Genomic DNA, 22,990 nt, shown 5'->3' on the forward strand with positions numbered 1-22,990 from the left:
CAGAAAAAGTCTGGGCTTTGGTGGATGGTCAGTAAAAAATCACAAGGCCTCTAAGAGAAACGTAATGAAATTTAGTATTTCGGCTTACATGCCTTTGATTTCCCTCCCCCCCCCCCAAACTTCTGGCACTAAGATCTAAAATAGCTTTTATTGTTTGATGATATATTTCTATTTCAAGCAGTGACCAACTGTGTTGTATGTAAAGGACATTTACTAGTTGTGTAGTTGGGCAAATTACCTGAATTTTCTGTGCTTCAGTTTCCTAAGTACAAAATTGGAATATTAGTGGCCACCTTATGAAGATGAAGTTAGTACGTATAAAGCACTAAGAACTAGTGACTGACACATGGGACATACTCAATAAATGTCAGCTCTTAGTAGAAGTATTCATATTAATTTAAATACAAATTAAATAAGTATCTTAACAATAGTTACCCTGACCTCCAGGGTAGAATTTTTAAAAATTATATATATTTTTTTCTTCTTCCATCGCATAAAGAAACATTGATTAAGGGTAACATCTTTCATCCCTGAGTGTAAACCACTGACTTTGGGCTTAACAAGTGACCATTTTCAGAATGTTGCCTAACCAGTTAATAGATACCCACATCAGCAGTAACTATAATTTTGAACTGTAAAAATAAAAGTTGTTTTTAAGACTAAAAATTAACTCTCACAAGTGTTTGTTCCTTTTTTGTTTTTATCTGTATTCATGTTTCAAATTATTGCTTAGTCAAAACCTCAAAGTATTAGTCATTGATTTCCATGCTTATAAAGAAGCCACTGGTGCAAGATACAAAATTCACCTTTGATGTTGTCCAAAGTTCAGAAGGGTGAGTTTAAAACTTTGCTTTATGATGGTGCAGCAGTTATTTGCTTTGAACTGCCAAAGGAGTCCTATGTGAGTATTTAGCCGAGACTTCTTGTCTAATTTTGCTTGGATCATCAGTGATACATATATATATATATTTTAAAAAAAGAAAAAGAAAGAGAGAAAGATGGATTGATTATGACCTGTCATGTCAGATTCATTGGCTCTGTACTCTTTGTTTTCAGAATCAAAATTCTGACTTTCAACAACAATTTATTTCTATTTAAAATGAATTAAATCTTTACTTTTATTTAGCCACATTAAGCTTATGGAAAATTGTACATACATTTCCTCTTCTTTTTCTCTATTTATTAATTTGTTATTAGTGATATTCAAAGACTTTTTTTTTTTTATTTACAGATTTTAGGTGATGGGCAGATCAGAAAGTCAGATGGATATAACGGATATCAGTACTCCAAGGCCAAAGAAACAACGATGGACCTCCCTGGAGATCAGTCTCTCGGTCCTTGTCCTGCTCCTTACTGTCATTGCTGCAACGATGATCGCACTCTATGCAACCTATGATGGTGAGTTACTACCACGCTCGTGTGCACATACCTGCACACAAGAGTGGGATCTTCATCTGATGCTTTTTTCATCTGCCAAATGAATGTGTTAAGGAGAAGGACACTGAAGGATGGTGGTATAAAGATTCCTTTATAAAATGTCACATCGATGTGTCTAAACAATGAACTCGGGCTAAAGTACAATGTCTGTCATGTTTGAGCTAAGTTATTAATTGCCGAGTATATTTAGTGTACTCATGCTTATGATAGAAGGATTCTAATGTATAATTTTATTTAATTAAGGTGTGCACAATTTTATGGCCAACTTCAATTAGTGAAATTTGTTGTGTCATTGAAAGTGTAAAGGAGCTCACAGGGATCTAAGAGGTCTAATTTGAGTCTTAGAAGTTTTTCACAATAAGGGTTAGAAAAGATTGGTTCCTTAATAGGAAGAAAAAAAAGATTACCAGACTAAAAGGGCTGATTATTTCAATCTGATAGACCTAGGTCTTAGTGGGTAGAGATGATACAATTAATGCACTGTTTCATCATTATCAAAATTTTAAATTTAGGATTTGCCTATTTTATTTCTGTATATTTATTTCTAGCTATTGACAATGATGTAAATACTCGGGTTTCTTAGCTCTTGCTTGATGGAACTGATTATTTAGTTGGCAGTTTTTAAAAGAACAAAAGGTAGTGAGAAATTAGAAAACCGTATTGGAAATATTTATGCATGTTTCCTTCTTTTTCTAGATGGTATTTGTAAGTCATCAGACTGCATAAAATCAGGTAAGAAGATGGCTTTTAAATTTAAAAGTTTTGCAAGTAATGTATGGCATTTAAAAATCAAATGCTAATAGGCAAGCATCCCTACATTTTCTTTGTTTATACTTTTATTCCTTATACCTCATTTATTTATAGTCAAGGAGAATCTAAATATAAGTAGTAGATTAATTAGCTAGCTTATTCCAAAAAAGAATTTACTCTTTTCATACCTGGAGTGTTTGGTAGGGTGATAGAGAACTGTATCTCTAGCTTAATGGAGCTTGCCCCGTGGTTGGAGAAAGAAAATCAACCCATTGAATTGGTGAGCGTGGTCGTATCATTAATGTTGATTTCTCGATGCTGGTCGTGAGCGGGTGAGAACCAAGAAGGGAGTGAAATGTAGTCTGTAAAGCGAGGTGGAGACGTGGAAATGTGGGAGGGGCTTTGAAACAGGGCTGGGTTTGGAAGTGGAGGTACGGAAGAGGGATTGCCACAAGGAGAAGGAACAACAGAAATAAATCATGTTGTTGAGAAGCAGTGCATATGTAGGCTTGATAAATAGGGACACGTGATGGAGAGCTTTGAAAATCCACACGTTAGCCTTGAAGCTGTAATGAAGGAGAAATGGCTGTTTTACAGGACCGATGGTTCAGTAAGGCAGAAGCTGAAAGATGATTCCAGGAATGGCGGGTTGGGTGTGTTGAGTGAGAAGCCGTGTGCCAGAGAGGGTGGGCAGGTGGGGGCTGCTGCTCCCATGCTGCTCTGCGTGGAGGAGGCAGCCTGTGCTGCTATGAGAGCTACGTGACAACGTGAAGGGAGATTGGTGGCTCAGTGGAATGTACCTGCTCAATGAAGGACGTGAAGAACTTGAAAATAAGGCCAAGTTTTAAAACTGAAGGACTCGGGAGAATGGTGGCAGTGGACACAGAGACAGAGATGTTAAGAGGTTAAGTGTGTCTTAGGGAGAGATGTGATTAATATGGATTTGGACATGTGGGGGCTGACTCAGGGGTTACACCCAAGAGGAGAGAGACAGCAGAGAGGCAGGGATGGAGTGGAAGATCGCTCAGGTGGTGCATTTAGGATCTGTCCAGGGGGTGATGGGCAAAGCCCTGGGAGTATTTGGGTTCCCAAAATGGAGATGAGCTATAAGGGCCAGATATCAAGAACTAGAGGGGAGGGAAAAGAAAAGTCAGAGAAGGGAACAGAGAAAGCATGTGGAGTTCTGAGATAGCACATCGGTTAGACTGTGGTGCAAAAAAGAAAAACATGTTGACAAGGAGAAGAAAGGTCGCAGCTGAGCACCACACCCTGGGATATGAACACGGCATTTACCTCTTGTCTCCTTTGGCAGGAGAGTCTAAACCTCCTTTCTAATGTTTACATTTCCTCCGAGAAATAACCTGTCCCAAATGATTTTGAACCATTTGCTGTTAGATGGTTTTATCTGGGTTTTTGATCTTCATTGTCCTTTGTAAATAATGATGAGAAACTGTCTCGGGATTTCAGGTGATAGTCTTATGTTCTGAATATTTGCCCTTTGCTTTTCTGTATTGTTTTTTTGAGATTTTCATTGCTGTAGTCATCCTGGAACTCATGTGTGCTGGCAGGACACCTAAGATGTGGTTGCATGACTGGAGGGAGGCCTGATTGGGACATTAGCCACTGGCTGCTCAACATACTAATAGGGACTTGCCCATCCAAGGGCTTTCCCAGAAACCAAAGAAGTTTATTTATTCCCCAGGAAATGGCTGCACAGATACCCTGGCTGGGAGATGTCCAGGGTCACTGTTCCAGAGTTGGTGTGTGCTCAACTTGTCAATGTTACCATTTGCTCCTCCTCCAAACCCTGCCCCACTTTTCTCTTTACCAGCTGCGTTTACTATAAGCTCATTACCTTCCTGTTTCGAGAACCTCCTGCTTACCTGTCACCCTCTGTCTCCTGTGAACCTCTAGCTGTCTCCAAGTTTCTCTGTCCTTAATACACTTGACATGTCTTTTAAGTCTCTTAAGCTATAGATTCTCTCACACTTTCTCTCTTACTCCATTTTTCTCTTTCTTTTTTGTTTTGTTTTTGAAGAAATGGAGTCCTTTCACTAGGGAGGCATAGAGATCTGGGCAGATTCCCCTCAGGGTACCTACCCCAATTAGCAATGTGATATCTGGAATCTGGACTCTTAGATGTGACTTACTGCTTAGGGGTGGGCCTTCAGCTTTTTAAAATAGTGTTTAGCAAACCTCCATTCATTAAGACATATTTGACATGTATCCTTTAATGGGAGGTTAGAAATCATACCAGATGTAAAACAGTTCCAAAACTGTTCCTTGGCAGAGAAACATATACAGTAGACATAGCGTCAGTTGCTGAATAACTCTGTTCTTATTCAGCTCTGTTTGTTTACAAACTGTTAGAATGCTTCCAGGTTTATAGTTACTATTATTCCTGAGAGATGAAATGAAGATGAAACACACTCTCGTGGATACAGTATTCACACTCCTGCCTGCTCACACGCCCACAGTCCCCTGCTAGTTAGTAAACCTTTTCCACCATAGAAGATACAACTACTATTTTTAGAAGTTGCTGCAAATTAACAAAATTCTACGGGAATTCTTGGGCAGAAGAAAGTATTAAAGAAAGGGAATGGGCAGAGTCCAGTGGACAGAAAGGAAGAGAAAGATGGGGAAAAAAGGATGTTGAAAAGAATATAAAGTCTCCTCTTGACAGTTCTAGATGACTTTAAAAGACTAGGAGAATTCAAACACAAGCATGGAATTCTAGAAGTTGGTATTTCTAGGCAAGGTGCTCACTTTCAGTGAAAGTTGGTTCTAGCTTAAATCTTTCTCCGGATGGATGAGGGTGTCAGGGCAAGTGATGAGTGTGCTGCACGGGCTCCCAGAGCCCCCACTGCCCTCAAAGAGCTGATGCGGCCCTAATTGGAAACATTGGTTATGAGGCCCAGGCTTTGACTGAAATGTCGCATTTGAGAGAAACATGCATAGACTCCGATATGACCAGACATCTTTAAAGGAGCTAAGGTTGACTTTATGAAGCCAATAAAGCTCTTGGAAGACTTTGCTCATAAGATTCGTCACAGGCTAACCAGCTCTATAAACTGAATAGGAATGACCTGATGGGACATCACCACAACAGCTCACATGTAGACAGTGGCTGTGCCTGTTGCTCTCTGGGTCACTCAGAAGGATCACCGGACACTTTTCAATTACAACCAGGGGGTGCCTGGCTGGCTCAGTTGGTAGGGTGTGCGACTCTTGATCTCAGGGTTGTTTGAACTCCACAGTGGGCATAGAGTTGACTTAAAAAAAATTAATAAATAAATGACAAGCCAGGGGGAAAACAAAACAAAACAAAACAAAAAAACAAACTCTTCGATCCTTTGAAGTCAATACATAGAAATTAAGTCATACTAAGGCAAAAATGAAATACTACAGGCCATGGATATCTTGAAATGTATTTGGTATTAGGTACGTTAAATCTGAACATCTGCAAATTTAAATATCTAGAATAGACTCAAATGATGTTTATAACACATACCTAAAGATAATTTGTGTGTGTATGTAATGTATCAGTATGAAAGATTACACCAAACCCAAAATAAAACAAACACTACTTAACAAATAACAAGTTAAGGCAGTGTTCAAAACACTACTATTAAAGCATGAGTAATATTATTCATCTCTTATTTACCATCTAAGATGGTCAAAAACGTGGAGTTATGAGTTTACTTGTGATCTCTCAAACTTCTCCATGTGATTCTAAGTCCTGAAACTGGCTTCCTTTGTGCTGAAGCCTTATTGACTCAGAAGATTTCAAGGAATCACATGCTTTAAATCAAGGCTTCTCAGCTTCATCACTGTTGACATTTTGGCCTGGATAATTCTTTTGGGGGGAGGGGGCTGTCCTGTACATTATAGGATGTTTAGCAGCACCCCTGGCCTTTTATCCACTAGATGTCTTGTACCATTCCCCTCTCAGCCAAAAATTTGAGACAGCCAAAAAATGTCTCCAGACATTGCTATGGTCCCCTTGGGATGGTAGAGTCACCTCCGAGTAGGTTCCATTGGCTTGAAGATCTCCAGAGATATCCAGTGCTTTTTCCCTTTGTGGTAGGTGGCGTAATGCCTCCCTAAAGATAGCTACTTCCTGTCCCCAGATCCTGTGAATATGTTACCTTATTTGGAAAAAAGGGACTTTGCAGATTGGATTCAGGATCTCAAAGTAGGGAGATTAACCTGAATTATTTGGGTGGCCTTGTGTAATCACAAGCATTCTTTTAAGGGGAAGGGAGCAGGAGGAGCATTAGAAACAAAGAAGGAGATAGAAGCCCAAAAGTGCAGGCAGCAGAGGTTGGAGTGAAGCAGCCATAAGCCAAAGGATGTGTGCCACCTTGAGAAGCTGGTAAGGGAAAGGAATGGTTCTCCCTTACAGCATCCAGAAGGAATGCTGCATTGATACCCCTTTTTAGAACTGCAGGATAGTAAATTTGTGCTGTTTTAAGCCATTAGGTTTGTGGTAATTTGTTAGCGGTCAGAGGGAACCAAGACATCCTCCGTAGCTACTTACTGGAAGGCTATCTCTGAAGAATTCGGACTCGCGCCCATCTACACACATGGATGTTTCCCACCAAGCTGCCTCTTCATTACTAAATTGAGGAATGTAGAGGCGCCTGGGTGGCTCAATGGGTTAAGCTTCTGCCTTTGGCTCAGGTCATGGTCTCTGGGTCCTGGGATCAACCCCCGCATCAGGCTCTCTGCTCAGCGGGCAGCCTGCTTCCCCCTCTCCCTCTGCCTGCCTCTCTGCCTACTTGTGATTTCTCTCTCTGTCAAATAAATTAATAAAATCTTTAAAAAATTTAAAAAAAATAAATTGAGGAATGTAATACAGAGATGTAGGGAAGGAATGTTATGTTACATGGATTTGTAGAGGAATATAATAATAGAATACAGACGAATAATACTAGAATATAATACAATAAAATAATAATAGCTACTACTGATTATTTATGTGTCTAGCACTACTGTAAGCGGTTTTTACATATTAACACCCTTGATTCTCATAATGACCCTGTGAGGTAGGTACCATTACATCTTATTTTTACAGATGATTGAACCTGGGCTAGGATTCTAACCCAGGCACCTGGTTCTAGAACTCATACTCATCACCATTTCTCCATGTTGTCTCAAAGGAGACTAGGAGTCTCTCCAACATTTAATACCCTATGTCTGTACATATGAAAGCAGATTGCCTCCTCTCCTGCTAGAACCTAATGCTCAGAGGCACAAGAAGACTCTCTGAGCGTTGAAATAATTAAATCCAAACTGAGAAGGAGGAGAATAAATAAATCTCTCTTCAATCCAGAAACCAGCTATTTTACAGAGACCATTGAACATCTTCATCAGTGATTTTTAGCACAGCAAATACAACCTGGAATTGAGGGGTCTAAAGAAGCAAATATTAACAGTGTTGTCTTAGACTCTCCAGGGGATAGAGAAGCCAAGTTAAGATACATGAGCAATATGATGCACAAGAGAGAGAAAAAGACTGTCTGTACAGTTGTGCAGGTTGTATACTGCATAATTATGGTAGACCCGAGAGATTGGTTCACAGAGCATGGAGACCTGGATGAAACCTCTCAGAATTATTCATTTCCTTTCCTCTTTAATTCTCTACTCACCAGGCAAACTTTTTTTTTTTTCCTACCAAGCAAACTTTTGATGATTGTTTAATTATTAATAGAAAGAAAAGAGGCATTCTGTTCACTTGAAAGATAGATTCAGCGTGGTGAGATAATGGGTTCATATTCTGAATATGAACCTTCAAATTCCTGATCATTTTTGCAAGGATCAGATTCTGGTAATGCCCTAGGTGAGGTGTCTTGGCATCAGCTGGCCTTTTCCTGGAAGCAACAGGGACTCCCTGGCTCACCATTGGCCATGGTCTCTCTCCTTTCTTGCCTGTTAACAGCCTGGAAGTCTCCATGAAGGAACATAGCACAACTAGATCAGTCCAGGAAAGACCTCAGACGGACTCTGGAGGGCTACCTGGTGCGTGGCAGCCTTTCAGAGTAGGAGATGAGGCTATTTCATTATGTAATTAAGGTGGAAAAAAATCCTCTGGGCAGTAAGAACACAGCAGGTTTCCACAGCAGGTATCTTAGTGGAAAGCCAGCTGAAGCTGCCTTGTTAATTTAAATGTGGCATGTGACAGTTTGCTTTGGGCAGCTTTCCTGACACCATTCTCTTGACAATTGTGTAGCATTACTCTCTTTAAAAATTCTCTGGTTATAATTAGCATCTGTCAATCAAATCCTTTCCGAGAAGGGAATCAATTATGTGATAAATACAAACATATGTAACATATTTTTCTTACCTGCCGGGTAGAATTTAAGCAGGAGTGCACTGCCATTTTTCCCCCCTTAATGCATGGCCAAGGCATGGAAAACATAGGTAAGTTGAATGAAATGGCTAAAGGGGAAGAAAATTAGCAATGCCTGGTAAGCTTATTTGGAATCCTAAGGTTTGTTTTACAGCTGTGAAAATTACCTATATGGGAAGGAGAGTGTCTATAAACTGTAGCTTAGGCTGGGATGAGGACCCTAGCTATACACTTAACATTGTAGAGTGAGAGGTGTGGGAAGACCCCTTGTGGCTCGAGGGTCTTCCTTTCTTCTGTTCATCACCAAATCCATAGGCTAGCAAGGTGCTTTCCAGTAACCCTTTGATATAATAGGAAGATCAAATTGGTAATATTCATAGATTATTTAAGGGAAATTTAAAAATAGAGAATTAAAAAATCATGAGGGAAAATTCCCAAATCCTGAAAGACTTCATTTCCTCTGATCATTTAGGAAAGGAGATACAGTGTAATGGTGGAGAGGAGGAGACGGCTCTTGAGCCTATTTCTGACTGACTGAAAACTGGAATATAGTCTCTCAATTCAATGCAACCTCACCTCATACCCACTAGAAAGGCTTAATAAAAACAAACAAACAAATCAGTATGAAGTGTTAGTGAGGATGTAGAGAGAGACTGGAGCCATCATACATGTTGGTGTGAGTGGAAAATACCTCAGGACATCACAACTGAATATGTAAAAATCATTTTGGAAAACATTTGGTGATTTTCATAAAAGCTTAAACACACTCTTTGTATACGACCTAGCAATTCCACACCTAGGTGTTTACCTAAGAGAAATGAAAACACATGTCCTCACAAGAACTTTTATGTGATTGTTCATTATGGCGTTATTCATAATAGCCCAAACTGGAAACGACCCAAATGTCTATCAACAGGTGAATAAACAAAATATGGTACAGCCATAAATGGGAATACCACACAACAATAAAAAGTTGACACATACAACAGTACGTGTGAACCTCAGAGTCATTATATTAAGTGAAATAAGTCAGACACAGAAGCTGGCATATTATACATTTCCTTTTATATGAAATTTCCAGAGAAGGCAAAATTACAAAAGGCACAAGGCAAGGATAGTTATTGTTTGGGGCTGGGAGTGGGGCAGGGATTGCTGCAAATGGGTCAAGGGAGTCTTTTGGGAGGTGGAAGTGTTCTCAAGTTGGATTGTGGTGATGGTTTTGTTCAACTGTATAAATTTATTAAAAAGTCTTGGTCAAATTTTATGGTATGCAAGTTGTAACTTAATATAATCATTAAGAAACAAAACCAAGGGTACCTGGGTGGCTCAGTGGGTTAAGCCTCTGCCTTCGGCTCAGGTCATGATCTCAGGGTCCTGGGATTGAGCCCCGCATCACGCTCCCTGCTGACCGGAGAGCCTGCTTCCTTCTCTCTCTCTCTCTCTCTCTCTCTGCCTGCTGCTCTGCCTACTTGTCATCTCTCTGTCAAATAAATAAATAAAATCTTAAAAAAAAAAAAAGGAAACAAACTACCCTCATCCCTTTTTGTCATCTCCCCAGTGTCCATCTATAGGTAATTTTATTTTGATCTCCTGATTGCTATTAAATATTTAGTCCCATTTCTGCAATTCAGAATGATTATGGGTCATTTTCAGGGGCTACCAAATTTTTCTAAATAAGCTCACTCAAGCGTCTCTGTTTGAGCGAGTTTCTATTCTTGGATTTTATGAGCGTAATGTTGATGAAAGTCTTGGGAAACAGAAAATCAAGTAGGAAATTAAAATTACTTCAGCATCGGACTTTGGAAGTGTTGTTTGCATGAGCCGGGGTTTTGCTTTCAGAGGGAGTCAGGAATGCATGTGGGATCAGAGGGCTTAGTGGACCAGCCATTTCTGAATCAAGGTCAGAATACCGGGTCTGCCGTGGAGCATTTACCCTGGATAGTCCTGCTTTAAAATGTGTTGGTTTCACATACGGGGTTCTCCAAAATGTTTCCATTTTCCCCTCGACTGCTACTAAAAGTCAAATTTTTTTTTTTTAGGACTTCTGTAATTATAGGACTTCTTTGTATGCCATCTGATACATTAGCATTATTCTTATCCTCCTCTTTCTTTTTCATCCGTTGTATAGGAATTAATTTATGTGGCCTTCTAAGGCCACTTTGTATTCATTTCAATATGTTAATAATTAGATGAATAGAAAATAGACAAATTCCAGCCATAGATATGTATAGAAGAAAGGCTGTTAAATAGTAAGCTTTATTTCAAAGAGATGCAAGTGTTATGAATAATTAAGGCACAATCTCTTGAAAGATTACTGCCTCTTTTTCCATTAAAGCCAACGTAGCGTGGGGGAACTAGGATGCAAGTTTTGGCCACATCCTGTGTTGTTAGCATGTGATCTTAATTAAGTAAGTTTAGCTTTCTGAGTTTTATTTTCCTTATCTACAAAATTGGAATTATAGTGTCTCATTTCACAGAGAAACAGCAAAGACTAATGACAGCCCATTTCACATCACACATCCTTTGGGGAGGTGCCCCTTAGGTATAAGGCACAGATATATTCCATTTAATGTGTTTTTTTTCATGCAAGTTACAGATACACTGTTTAAAGCTACTTATTGAGAGTCAAAAAGCAGTCAGTATTTTTTCTTTAAAGATTTTATTTATTTATTTGTCAGAGATCACAAGTAAGCAGGGAGGCAGGCGGGGTGGGGGGGGAGCAGCAGCCTCCCCATGAAGCAGAGAGCCCTACGTGGGGCTTGATCGCAGGACCCTGCGATCATGACCTGAGCCGAAGGCAGAGACTTAACCCACTGAGCCACCCAGGTGCCCCTACAGTCCATGTATTTTTAAAGATGAAAGTGTGGTCAAGAGAGAGGGAAGGAGAGGGAGACAAAGAAAAGAGTAGTACACTCTATATATTCTCGGGTAAAATTTGTCATCCCTTATTAACACTTTCCTTGACTTCTGCGCTCTATTTTAGCTCAGTGGTTGACAGGTCAGCCTGTAAAGAAGTTAAAACAAGCACTGTCAGAAAAATGGGAGCTTAGATCCAAGTTTCCTATAAAGCAAGACCTACCTGCAGGTACACTGATTTGAATACATAGTTACTCTAGGTTGCCTTGGCACACTCTCACCATTAGCCCTTCCCTTGCCATGGATCGACCCCCTAAAAGTAAATAAGCCAGAGACATGCTGCAGTAGGAGAATAACCAGATCCTTGCTCTTCAAAGTCTGGTCCATCGACCATCAGCATCATCATCAGCCGGGAAACTTGCAAAAGGGCACATTCTCAGTCCCCAGCTCAGACCTACTGAGTCTGCAGCTTCAATTTTAATATATGTGGCAAAGTTAGGGTTGGATACGAGGATTCAGGAGCCATGAGCAACCAGCAGAAGAGTGTGTGCAATAAAGTCTGAGACATGCTGAGAAATATCAATTCTCTACTCGGGGTGCTTATTAGGATAATTTGGGAAACTTTTTTAAAATAATACCCAGGCCAAACCATCTGTGACACACCAAGTTCCTGTTCCTTCAATGTTAGTTGTCTGTTAGGTGTCAGGAAGAAAAGCACTTTAACATTTTAAATCAGTTGACATTAAGGTGCATAAGAATTATGCAAATGTTCGTGTTTTTAAAAGGAGGGGTATATTAACCAACGAATTCCTTTAACAGGTGCATTTCAATCTGTGCTACCCTGTGAAAACTAAATTAGAGTGGCTGAGGCACTGGGCCTGTTCACGAGTAATGTTGAAGTTGAACCAGCACATCCTTCCAAGTGTCCTGGGAATGATGTGGGTGGGAATGTTTTCACAGAGACATCAGAACCACATCTTTCCTCATCTGCTCATTCATTTACTCATTAAGCTGTACATTCGTTTGTTGATTTTTTCCCCCCAGAACATTAAGTGAGCACCTTCTAAATGTGGCACCCTTTTCTAGACACCCAGGAATGTGAACTCAGATACTCCTTGTCCTTAGAAAAGTGGTAGTCCACTCAGTATGACAGACCAAGAAACAAAATGACCAAATGGTTTGGGTAAGCTCTATGGCAGAGGCAAGCAGAGAGGGGAGCACCTGAACCAGATTAGTCATGGGAGTGGGCAGCTACATTGATTGTAATGGGCCAGGAAAGCGTTCTCAAGAGGAAATGTCACCCACTAAGGGCTGAAGGATAGTCAGAGATTGGCAGACCCGTGGAGCATGAACACAGGCTAGATGCAGCACACCAGGGAAGAAGGCTTGGTGAGTTTAGGTCCTGAATGTGGTTCATGATGGCTGGAAGGATGCACTAGGCTAGCAAGTCATGGTACTAGAAAAGTAAATGGGGGCCTGATCATGTACCACATGGGTTGTGATTCCTCCTAAAGTCTACAGAAAATAGAGAAATATCTTACAGGGATAATCTGGAGGATTTTAAGTGGAGGTGTAGCATTCTCAAGCTTGCCTGCTGGCTAGCTCACACCTGTGAAAGTGGAGGCGAAGACTTACCCATATGAGGGAATATCATGTCCCAAGTGTGAGGGGGAGACTGGCAAGATGGAGGAACCGAAGGAATAGCTGTAGGGCTATGGCATAGAGGGTGTGTATAGGGATGTGAAAGTGGGGATGGGAAGGGGGAGTATTGGGTGTTGGCACGGAGATGAGCAGGTGTAGGATCTCGTAGTGCATGTTAAAGTGTTTGGACCTTCTACTAATAGCTCTGAGAAGTTACAGAAGGAAGGGTTTTAAATGAAGCATGACTTGATCAGAACTGTTGGGAAGGATCACTGACTATAACTCAGGAATGACTGTGAGCAGGAAATTATTCCACTGCCCACATTTTGGGATGAGAGCTAATCATTGCCTGGGTTTGAATGGTAACAGGGTGGAGAAAATGGACAGATTTTAACATGCAGTAAAAAGTCCCTTTTGAGCCAGTGTAGACTTAAGATACTAGCCTTCCATGTGGCAAAGTTAGGATTGGATATGAGGATTCAGGAACCATCAGCATATGCATGATGTGGTTGAGATTTGCCGGTAAGGGAATGAAGATTTCCAAAAAGGATGGAGGGGGAGGAGTCAGACTGGAGGGAGAGGAGTCAGGCTGGAGGGGGAGGAGTCAGGGAGGGAGGTAGGAAAAACAGTGAAGCATAAAATCACCAAGGCAAAAGGAAGAGAGCATGTTAAAAATCCGATTGCTGGAGCTAAGTGCAGCTGCAAGGTTGATAAGATGAGAAATGAAAGCAGAGAGGAAAAAGTTGAAATTTCAGGCGGAAGGTGGGAAACTTGGTATGTCTTGTTCCTGGGAACATAAGGGAGGACATATCCAGGGGAAAGATGGCAGGACTCCTCTTAGACAGAGGAGGGCCCCCTCTTCTTCTCTTGCCGGGGGAAAGGAGGCAATGGTGGTCTGAATGCAAATACATCTGGAAGCTGGGAAGGTTAGAAAGGCATGTCACCCACCATCCTGTTACTTCACTTTCCGCTGCGAAGTAAGAAGCAGAAGCTGGTGGAAAAAGTGGGAGTATTGAAAGCTGGAAAGGGGCAGTGTGTAGAGGGGAAGGGAAGGCTAACCAGGGCCAAGTATGTAGGAAGGCTGTGCACAAGACTGATAACCCTATTGAAACTGAAGGCCATTATTTGAAATGGCATGAAACCAGGCAGTTATGGGATTTTCACTGATAATATCTCCAACAGATATTTATTGGGCACTGCTCTAGTTGCTGAGGATGTGGAAGTGAATAACACAAAATCCCCGCTCACAAGACGCTCACAATAAAAAAGGAGACAGTCAATCCATCAATATATAAAATACATTATTAAATATCTCAGCCTAGAGTTGGAAGGATAAGGAGGGCAGCTGGATGGATTCTGGGTAGGCTTCCCTGCAGAGGGCAGGGGAATGGAATACTTTGATGAGATGATGGTTTAAATGATGGCACTACAGGATGTGGGCTGGATAGAAGATGAAGGCAAAGGGAAAATAGAGTGGGATGTGAGTTCTCAGTGAAGTTCAAGGGCAGGTATAGAGGGAATAAAGAAAGGGAAACAGTTCTACAGATCAGAAGGTCAGAGCATAGGTTACTCAAGTTGAAGATCTCGAAGGCAGAACTATTCTGGGTGATGGCAGCATCAGAATGGTACCATAAAAAATGCATGTACTGATGTGGAGTGGAGGGGAAGGTCATGGCAGTTCAGAAGTTTAAGAAGTTCTCTAGCTGAGGAGGAATGGAGGTGGTCTCCATAGGCCGGATGTTACCTGGGAAGGTGGCCGAACTTTCATGGAGGGAGAGACTGGGTGAGGTGTCTGTCTTTCTAATGTTTAGAAAGTTAAAGAAATACGTAGCTGAGGCTGGAATGGTCCAACTGGCAGAAGCCTAAATAAAAATAAAGCCCGTGAAGAGTGATGATTTGGATGCCACTCGGAGTGACAGGAGAAGGTTCGTTGTGCCTTTCTGGGTCTTGAAATGCTGGAGGGCCTGGGAGCTTCAGGAGGAGGGGTTTTGGTTAAAGCAGAGTTGGTGGCAGCACTCAGTGAGTGGGCTTAGAGCTGAATACTTAAATTCTTCCTGTAGTACTTATTTATTACTTAAACACTTAAAATGCTCCTTTAATCCTGTTTCCCCTCACATCCCAGACCCGTATCTTTTCTACTCCAGAGAGGAGTTTGCAGGAAATTTCCTTTTGAATGGAGGTAAATGATTGCTGACAAGAGGAAGATTCTTGAGTCTTAGGACGTGCCAGGTGATCTAGAAGTTAGTTCGCACAGGTTAGGGCTTTGGGCTCACGTGTTGTCATATGTAATTACCTAATTCAAGTGGCTAAGTAGCAACCAGCGAGAGGAAATGCTGGAGGCCACCTGTCTGGCCTGATGCTGTTGAGCTCCACTTGACAGAATTATTAATGAATTCATGTTTACTTATCTTTTCACTCCAAGTGAATCTGTGAGTTCTTAAGACAAAATGTTTGTTTAAACGTTTCTCACAGGCACGGTCTTCCTTCCAAATTAAAAAAAAAGAAAACAACCCAAAACAGATTTGTCACATTTTAGAAATCAAAATATCTTTTAAAAATCTTGTTCATTTTACTTTATTTTTAAAGATTTAATTTACTTATTTGAAGGAGAACACAAGCAGAGGGAATGGCAGAGGGAAAAGTAGGTTCTCCTTTGAGCAAGGAGTCTGACATGGGACTCAATCTCAGGACCCTGGAATCCTGGGATCATGACCTGAGCCAAATGCAGATGCTGAACTGACTGAACCACCTAGATACCCTGTATCTACTTATTAAAATTTTATATTTAAGTAATCTCTACACCCAGTGTGGGGCTCAAGCTTGCAACCTTGAGTTCAAAAGTCACATTTTCTACCAAATGAGCCAAACAGGCACCCCAAAAATATCTTTTTTAAAAAACTTTAGTCCTGGGGTGCCTGGGTGGCAATTGGTTAAGTACCTGCCTTTGGCTCAGGTCATGATCCCAGGGTCCTGGGATGGAGTCCTACATCAGGCTCCCTGTGCAGCAGGAAGCCTGCTTCTCCCTCTGCCTGCTGCTCCCCCTGCTTGTGCGCTCGCTCGCTCGCTCTCGCTCTCTCTCTGACAAATAAATGAATAAAACAAAAACAAAAACGAAGACCCTACTTTAGTCCAGAGGAGTCTAACAATAATAGGACCTTAGCTGTGAAGCTAAAAAAAATGGGGAGGAGGTTTAGTCCACAGGACAGAGTAGATCATTGTTCAGTCAAATTGAAATCAATAAGCAGGCAACCAATGGCCAGCACTGCATCTGTTTCTTTGTGCTTGATTCTTAAAGCAGAAACAAGCAAGTCAACTATAAAATGATGGATATAGCCCAAGCCATATCTTTAAATAGTTTCTTGGGTTAATCAAGGCTTTCCTGAACTTCAAAGAAATTCTTATTTAAAGAACTCCCGAATCATTACAAACTTATAATAAGATGTGCTTGAGGATCCAGTAGTTACTTAAAAATACTTCCAGAAAAGAAAGCTTTTGTTAAATCTGTGGACTTAATTTTCTGGTATAATGAAATTACCTGACTGAAATTAGGTTGTTTTGATACCTCTGCTAGTCTGAAGCCAGATGAATTCATTATCCCTAAACATATGTATATAGCAATTAATGGTCTTACTAACTTGGAAGCCAAGGAGCAAAATATTAATAGTTGTATTTGTTCAGAGAAATAATATTTAATTATATTTGAGTGGATCAAGTAAAGGAAGCCATATATAAAAAGTCATTAACTGAACAGAAAATTTCTCAGAGCACTATCTATATTATTCTGTAGCAAGGATATAACAATATGTTGAGAAGAAATGGCACATGTGATACCTTGAAAGCCCCCATAAACTCCTATCCATGCAAATATGAATCTTTTAAAAGGGACTATAAGATAGTAGGAATGGACACTACGAAACTTGACACGATATATTTTAGCTGTCGTAGTAAAATTAAAACCAGGAAAAGAAGTGAGAACATTTGCAAGATTTACCAACGGGTTGTGTTCCACACAGGGCCCGTGTGGCAGGATCAGACCCATTTCAGGCCCAGGCACTCACTAAGGTCACAGTCAGTGGCTCTGTCTCCAAATTTGCTCTGTCCATGCCTCCTGAGCTGCCTCTGACCCCAGCTCCAGTTACATGGGTTCTTAACCTTGTCCCTTGGGACCTCACTTCTGGTTCATTCCCCACCTCGGGACGCAGAGTTTCTGCTTTTCCTTCCCTGTCTTCTGGGACTGAAACATAGCTTAGCTCTTAACCTCATTACCTTTTGCCAGAGCTTCGCGGACTTTCTTGGATCACACTGCTGGTTATGGCTCCTTTGTCACAATGGCTGTGGGTTTCCATCCCTCAGTTGCACTTTGCTGAGAATTCCCTCTGTTGCTGACCCTTGTAATCTACCTAAAATAAGACTCAGTCTCAGTGGACTGGCCCAGACTTCTCTACCTGAGCCCATGTTATGTACATGACTAACAGTTTACATGGAAGAAAATGTTTCTTCATTTACCGAGGGAGGAACAGCTCACTAATCTTGGATGTCAGCACAGAAAGCCAAGGATCCTCCTTTTCCCTCAGCCATCAACTACCACACCTATTAATTTTAAAAGCTTGACGGAATCAGGTTTTTATCTTGTTTTATTTAATATAAGAAATCTAATTTATGTGTGAAAAGTTAAAAATTTTTTTCAGATATTGCCTATCTGACTTTAAATGAACAATAAAAGTCATTTTTACTTACAGCTTAGTAACAGAAAAAAGAAGCCATATCAAAATGTTTTAAGATGCTGATAGAGTACATGTGTGCTTTTCAAAGCTTTTAAATAACAGATGGATAATTTACTATGAGAAGACTTACTTAACTGAGAAGGAAGGATTCTTTTGGAACGTCCATTATCTACTCATGATGCAAAGTATTGGGATTAGATTCCTTGCTTTGGGTGGGGAGCGTACCTACAATTATTATTGCTTTTATATTCTGTGAAATATACTTTGAGTTATCTTGCCTCATTGATGATCTGAGGCTCCCTCTCTCACCTTACCATGTGTCATACAAATGATGTCGTGTTGTATGAAACACAGAGGAGGCCAGCCAGCAGCCTAATGTCTGTGGTCCACAAGATCTCTGGTTTCATGGAGAAGATCCATCCAAGCGAGGGCTCAGAGAAGCATGAGCTGATTTGGCAGGGCACGTGTCCAAGAGATGCTTTAGAACTTTGTGACCAGCCATGGAGATTGAAAATAAAAGGAAAGCTCTCTCCATGACATGCCCATGATGAGGACTTACAGGACAAGGCTGGCTATTTCCTGCAGGCTCCACACAAGTCAATGCTTTCTCATGATCACATCCCACCCCCTCACAGGACAAGGTGACACAGGCCAAGCTCCTGCTTTTTAGTTCCCACCCATCTGCTTCCACTAGTCAAAGATAGGCAGCATTCCGGGGGTGCTGAAACTCTTCGTCTTTATCCATCCTGCACCCTTTTTTCAGAAGTTGACCTACCTTTCCACACCCATAGCCTCTACACTCCAGCCCTCATGTCAAGGCCATCACCCACCTTTTCAACCTGGAGAACAGCTTGGTACCTGACTCAGGTATTTGTTGAATGACTAATGAATGAATGAATGAATGAAATGCCCTTCTCTCCTCCTTTGCACAGCCAATCCTTCCTTCACTCCCAGCACTCCCTATACACCCGTAACTCACATCTCACTTGTAGTTAGTTGACCAATGTCTAGTTTTGCCCACTGCAATAAAAGCTTTGACTCTAACTTACTTATCATTCTGTTTATAGCACCTAGCATGGTATGGGGCACATAGTAAATTATCCATACATATTGGTTGAATAAATAAATAAATTATTTATTTATTTTCCTATACTTATTCTCGGGTTCCTTATCTTGAAGTCACAAAATCGCTGTTCTCCAGCAAAGGGATTTGTCAGGGAACCAGATACACCAATATGGCGGCAAAGATGTGTCCTTATTCAGGCTTTGTCCTGCTGGCAGAAGTCGGATTTCTTGGCTCTAGGTTTTCTCTGCCACGGGTCCTGAGTTCAGCCCTTCTCTGCTCATCTGTCTCCTCTGCTGTTTCCTCTTCCCAGTTGTTTCATTTACCTTGCTAAATCTATGCTCCTAAGCTAGAATCAGGTCAGCACAGAAACAGTTTCTGGAGGTATTTCCCTTTCCCACTATTTTCCTGTTTCAGGGAGAATTTCGACCTCGATTCCTACTAAGGGAAGCATTTCCAGCTCTCTAGGACCCACATTACCACTAGCCCGGCTCTCCTTGTCCGCCTCTAGTCTGGCATGGCTAGATACAGTTCCACTAGAGGAGTTCATGAACATTATGAAAGAAACAGTGTTGTTTCAGAAGAAAATCTGCAAGCTCTGAGGGCGGGGATTACACCTGCTTATTCACCGTGGTGTATTTAGTTCTGAATAGTGTTCGATGTATAGGGGGACTCAAAAATATTTGTCAAGATGAAATGAAGAGTTTCTGAGTCTTTCATGCTCTACGAGGAGAATTTTTTTTTTTTTTGAGAAGGAAAATGATTGAGCATAATCCCCTGTGTCTTTTATAATATAAAAGGACTATTTATTCATTAAAAAACAGAAGTGGAGCCAAACACAACCTGACGTCACCTGAGCGCTGTTTCTTACATGTACTGAATTGAGTAGTGCTTACTAGAGAAGAGACTTCGTAACTGATTTTGACTTCAGTATTCTTTTTTTTTTTTTCTTTATTTATTTGGCAGAGAAAGATATAGCCAGAGAAGGAACACGAGCAGGGGGAGTGGGAGAGGGAGAAACAGGCTTCCCACTGAGCAGGGAGACTGATGCGGGACTCGATCCCAGGATCATGACCTGAGCTGAAGGCAGCTTCTTACTTAATAACTGAGCCACTCAGGCACCCCTGACTTCATTATTCTAAAAGCACTGATGACCCAGCTTATCCTGCTGCTGCGAGTTTTTGCACCACTGTCTAATCAAATTTGGTGGCAAAGGCAGAATGTTTTGAGTTATTCTTAGTGATTACCTATTAGTGAAGTTGCTCTGATCATTCTTGTTCAATAACATGACCTGAAATAACAAAATGCTTACATGGGAGAAACTCGGGTGTGTAAACTCCCTGCTTCCTCTTTGGACAAACCTAACAACATCCAGGGAGCTATCTGCCTGACGGGAGTTGCTGAGGAAACAGCTTAGCCTTTCTCATCACCTTCAATATCTTTCTTCAAAAAGGAGCATTTTTATTCATTAGCATTATAATCAACATGCAGCCCTGATAACTTATTTTAAGTGATATATTGTATTTAAATTGCAGTAGAATCGCTAATAGCTTTTTGCTAGCAAAGAATTTTTTAGGATTCAAAATGCAAATTGGACCTGGAAAAGAAAAATTATTTTTAGAAATATGGCACTTTAACTTAACTGTAACACAGTTTCAGGGCTTTCTGTTATTAACAGAATATGTTTTGGGTTGTGAATTTTGGAGGAATCCCTATTGGCAAATTGTTGACTGTCATCTCTTGGCTGTGAGCCATTCATTGAAATGGGCTATAAGATAAGGCTGAAGAATTTCACTAATTTGAGGAGAGCCAAAAAAGGATTATTATTATGGGTCCATTAGACTTGAGATTTCTGTGATTATCTCAACAAATTCTAAAATTCAGGGCCAAATGAGGTGAGAAGAATTCATGTAGCTATACTCATGTTATAGAGCAATTAAAGCCTTAATTGTTCATCAGACCCCACCCCCCAAAACTGGTTGCCATATAATTTAATTTGGCTTCTCTTCCTCTCTCTGTGTAGCTTCTGAAATTCCTTTAATATTATTTGGACATGGAAGAATGATATTGTATTAAAAATGTCAGCTTGGGGCGCCTGGGTGGCTCAGTGGGTTGAACCGCTGCCTTCAACTCAGGTCATGATCTCAGGGTCCTGGGATCAAGTCCCACATCGGGCTCTCTGCTCAGCGGGGAGCCTGCTTCCTCCTCTCTCTCTCTCTGCTTGCCTCTCTGCCTACATGTAATCTCTCTGTGTCAAATAAATAAATAAAAAATCTTTAAAAAAAAAAATGTCAGCTTAAGTTTAGACCTATGCTCTATCTAAAGTCGTATCGGTGATCTTGAACACGTAACCGCTCTGTGCCTAGATTTCCTTGAAATAGGGGTAATACATCTTACTGTGCAGAGAATTAATAAGGAAAAACAATTTAAAGCCAGAGAGACAATTTAGCATCACAGAAGAACTCAGACTCTATCCACCACTGCTTGAGGTCAAAACCTTGGTTTTGTTGCTCAATTTCTACAATTTCTCAATTTCTACAGCTTTAAATGGGAACAAAATTAGAGTTACCATATACAGTTTAAGGAAAACAAATGTTAAGGATTTTAGAAAAGTGCCTCCAGAACAGTAAGTGCTCGTGCCTAATACATGTCAATCATTGACTATTATTAGTAATAGTAGTAGTAGTATTACCTGAGCCTCTTTGGCTGAACACAAAAGAAGATCCTATATTTTAGACTCTATATATGAATCCAATAGTGAGATTGTCCCTGTAAATCTGATACAGATGGATTCAGGTTAACCGTTTAGAAGTGTGCACATGCACACATGTGTGTTTTTGTCTATATATTTAAGGTAAATCAATCACATGCATACATAAAATAGTTATAAACTAATTATTTCTCAAACTAAAACACAAAATAATAGGTTTCCTTTCTCTTCTTTTTTTTTTTTCTTTTTAAAGTAATATCTCCACCCAACATGGGGCTTGAACTCACAAACCCTGAGATCAAGAGTTGTATGCTCTATCAACTGAATCAGCCATGTGCCCCAGTTGGTCTCCTTTCTTGAGAGTTGCAGCTCTCAGTAAATTCACTGTGATTCCCTCTACCTGTATAAATCCACAGACAGTTTCTGAACAAATGTATAGTGAGGGCTTTTCTTGGTGCTGACCATTTAGACTGGTGTAAGACTTGACCTTGGCTTAGCTGGAGCTCAGCTAGTGGTTGATAGGGAGTGGTTGATTAAATGATAAACTAGCAGTCTAGATTACATTCAGCGTGAAGTACTCATCCACCCCACCCCCAACCTTTCTTTAGCCAAGGTATCACAAAAGCATTTTGGGGACAAGGATTTCATTTAAAAGTGAGGAGTGTGAGGAGTGGACCGTGGAAGAATCCAGAATGTTTGTAATGAAAACCATTTGGCTTTTATTAGCGTTACTCTGTGTGCTTGCTAATTTTCAGTCATTTTCCCTTCAGGAATGGTCCCCTAGATTCTAGTTTCCACATTACTGCCTTTTGAATGGAGTCCTTTGTGACCCGTTGTGATTACATTGCATTTTCCTTGTGTTTTTTCAAAACGTTCTGACTTTGCCTTAATTTTGGCTGGGGGATGGCGAGAGGAGGGTAGCAGCAGGGAATGAGGTCAGCAATACGTTCAGCATTTTGTCAAAAAAGATTTTTCACTTGTCAAATTTGCCTAGTAAGTAATATCAGGCATAGTGTCTATTAATAAAGCAAACATTTAGGACAGAAGGTTGGGTCAGAAATGGGTGTCCTAAGGTCTTTATAAGAGCATTTGTTCCTGGGTACCCCAACATTTCTCTGACCTCTTCTGGACACTTCCAGGACAGTTATAAGCCAGGGTGATTATAGTCATTTTAAGGTAATGAAATGAAAATGTTAATGTGGTTGGAGTCAAAAAGCCAAGAGTTTGGGCTGATTTGGAGAGAAGAAGCTGAAAACAGTTTTGTTCATGTACCATTTCCTAAACCTTAGCCCCACGCAGAGTAAGAGGGTCATGAAAGAAATCTTTTCGTAGAATCAGATGTGTCACTTACGTTGTAAATAGATGCCTAACCTATTTAAAATGTTTGACCCTAAAATATAACTTTAATAATTGAGGTTGAAGTTCATTGAATCCATTCCCACTTAATATTGTTGCCT

General features: G+C 40.6%; 1 protein-coding gene across 3 annotated transcripts in view; it reads left to right on the top strand.

The window, feature by feature from the left end:
• MME (membrane metalloendopeptidase) overlaps nucleotides 1-22,990 on the top strand; it is a 97,668-nt gene that overhangs the window by 3,492 nt on the left and 71,186 nt on the right. For 2 of the 3 annotated variants that reach the window (XM_044251643.1, XM_044251644.1), the window contains exons 2-3: nucleotides 1,232-1,398; nucleotides 2,134-2,169. In XM_044251643.1, coding sequence (XP_044107578.1) covers nucleotides 1,242-1,398; nucleotides 2,134-2,169 — 193 coding nt within the window. In that variant the 5' untranslated portion in view covers nucleotides 1,232-1,241. Of the gene's footprint in view, nucleotides 1-832; nucleotides 902-1,231; nucleotides 1,399-2,133; nucleotides 2,170-22,990 lie in introns of those variants that run through there. The other variant, XM_044251642.1, reaches the window with a different exon arrangement.

Source organism: Neovison vison, chromosome 6 (assembly GCF_020171115.1).
Source record: "Neovison vison isolate M4711 chromosome 6, ASM_NN_V1, whole genome shotgun sequence".
Classification (NCBI taxonomy): domain Eukaryota; kingdom Metazoa; phylum Chordata; class Mammalia; order Carnivora; family Mustelidae; genus Neogale; species Neogale vison.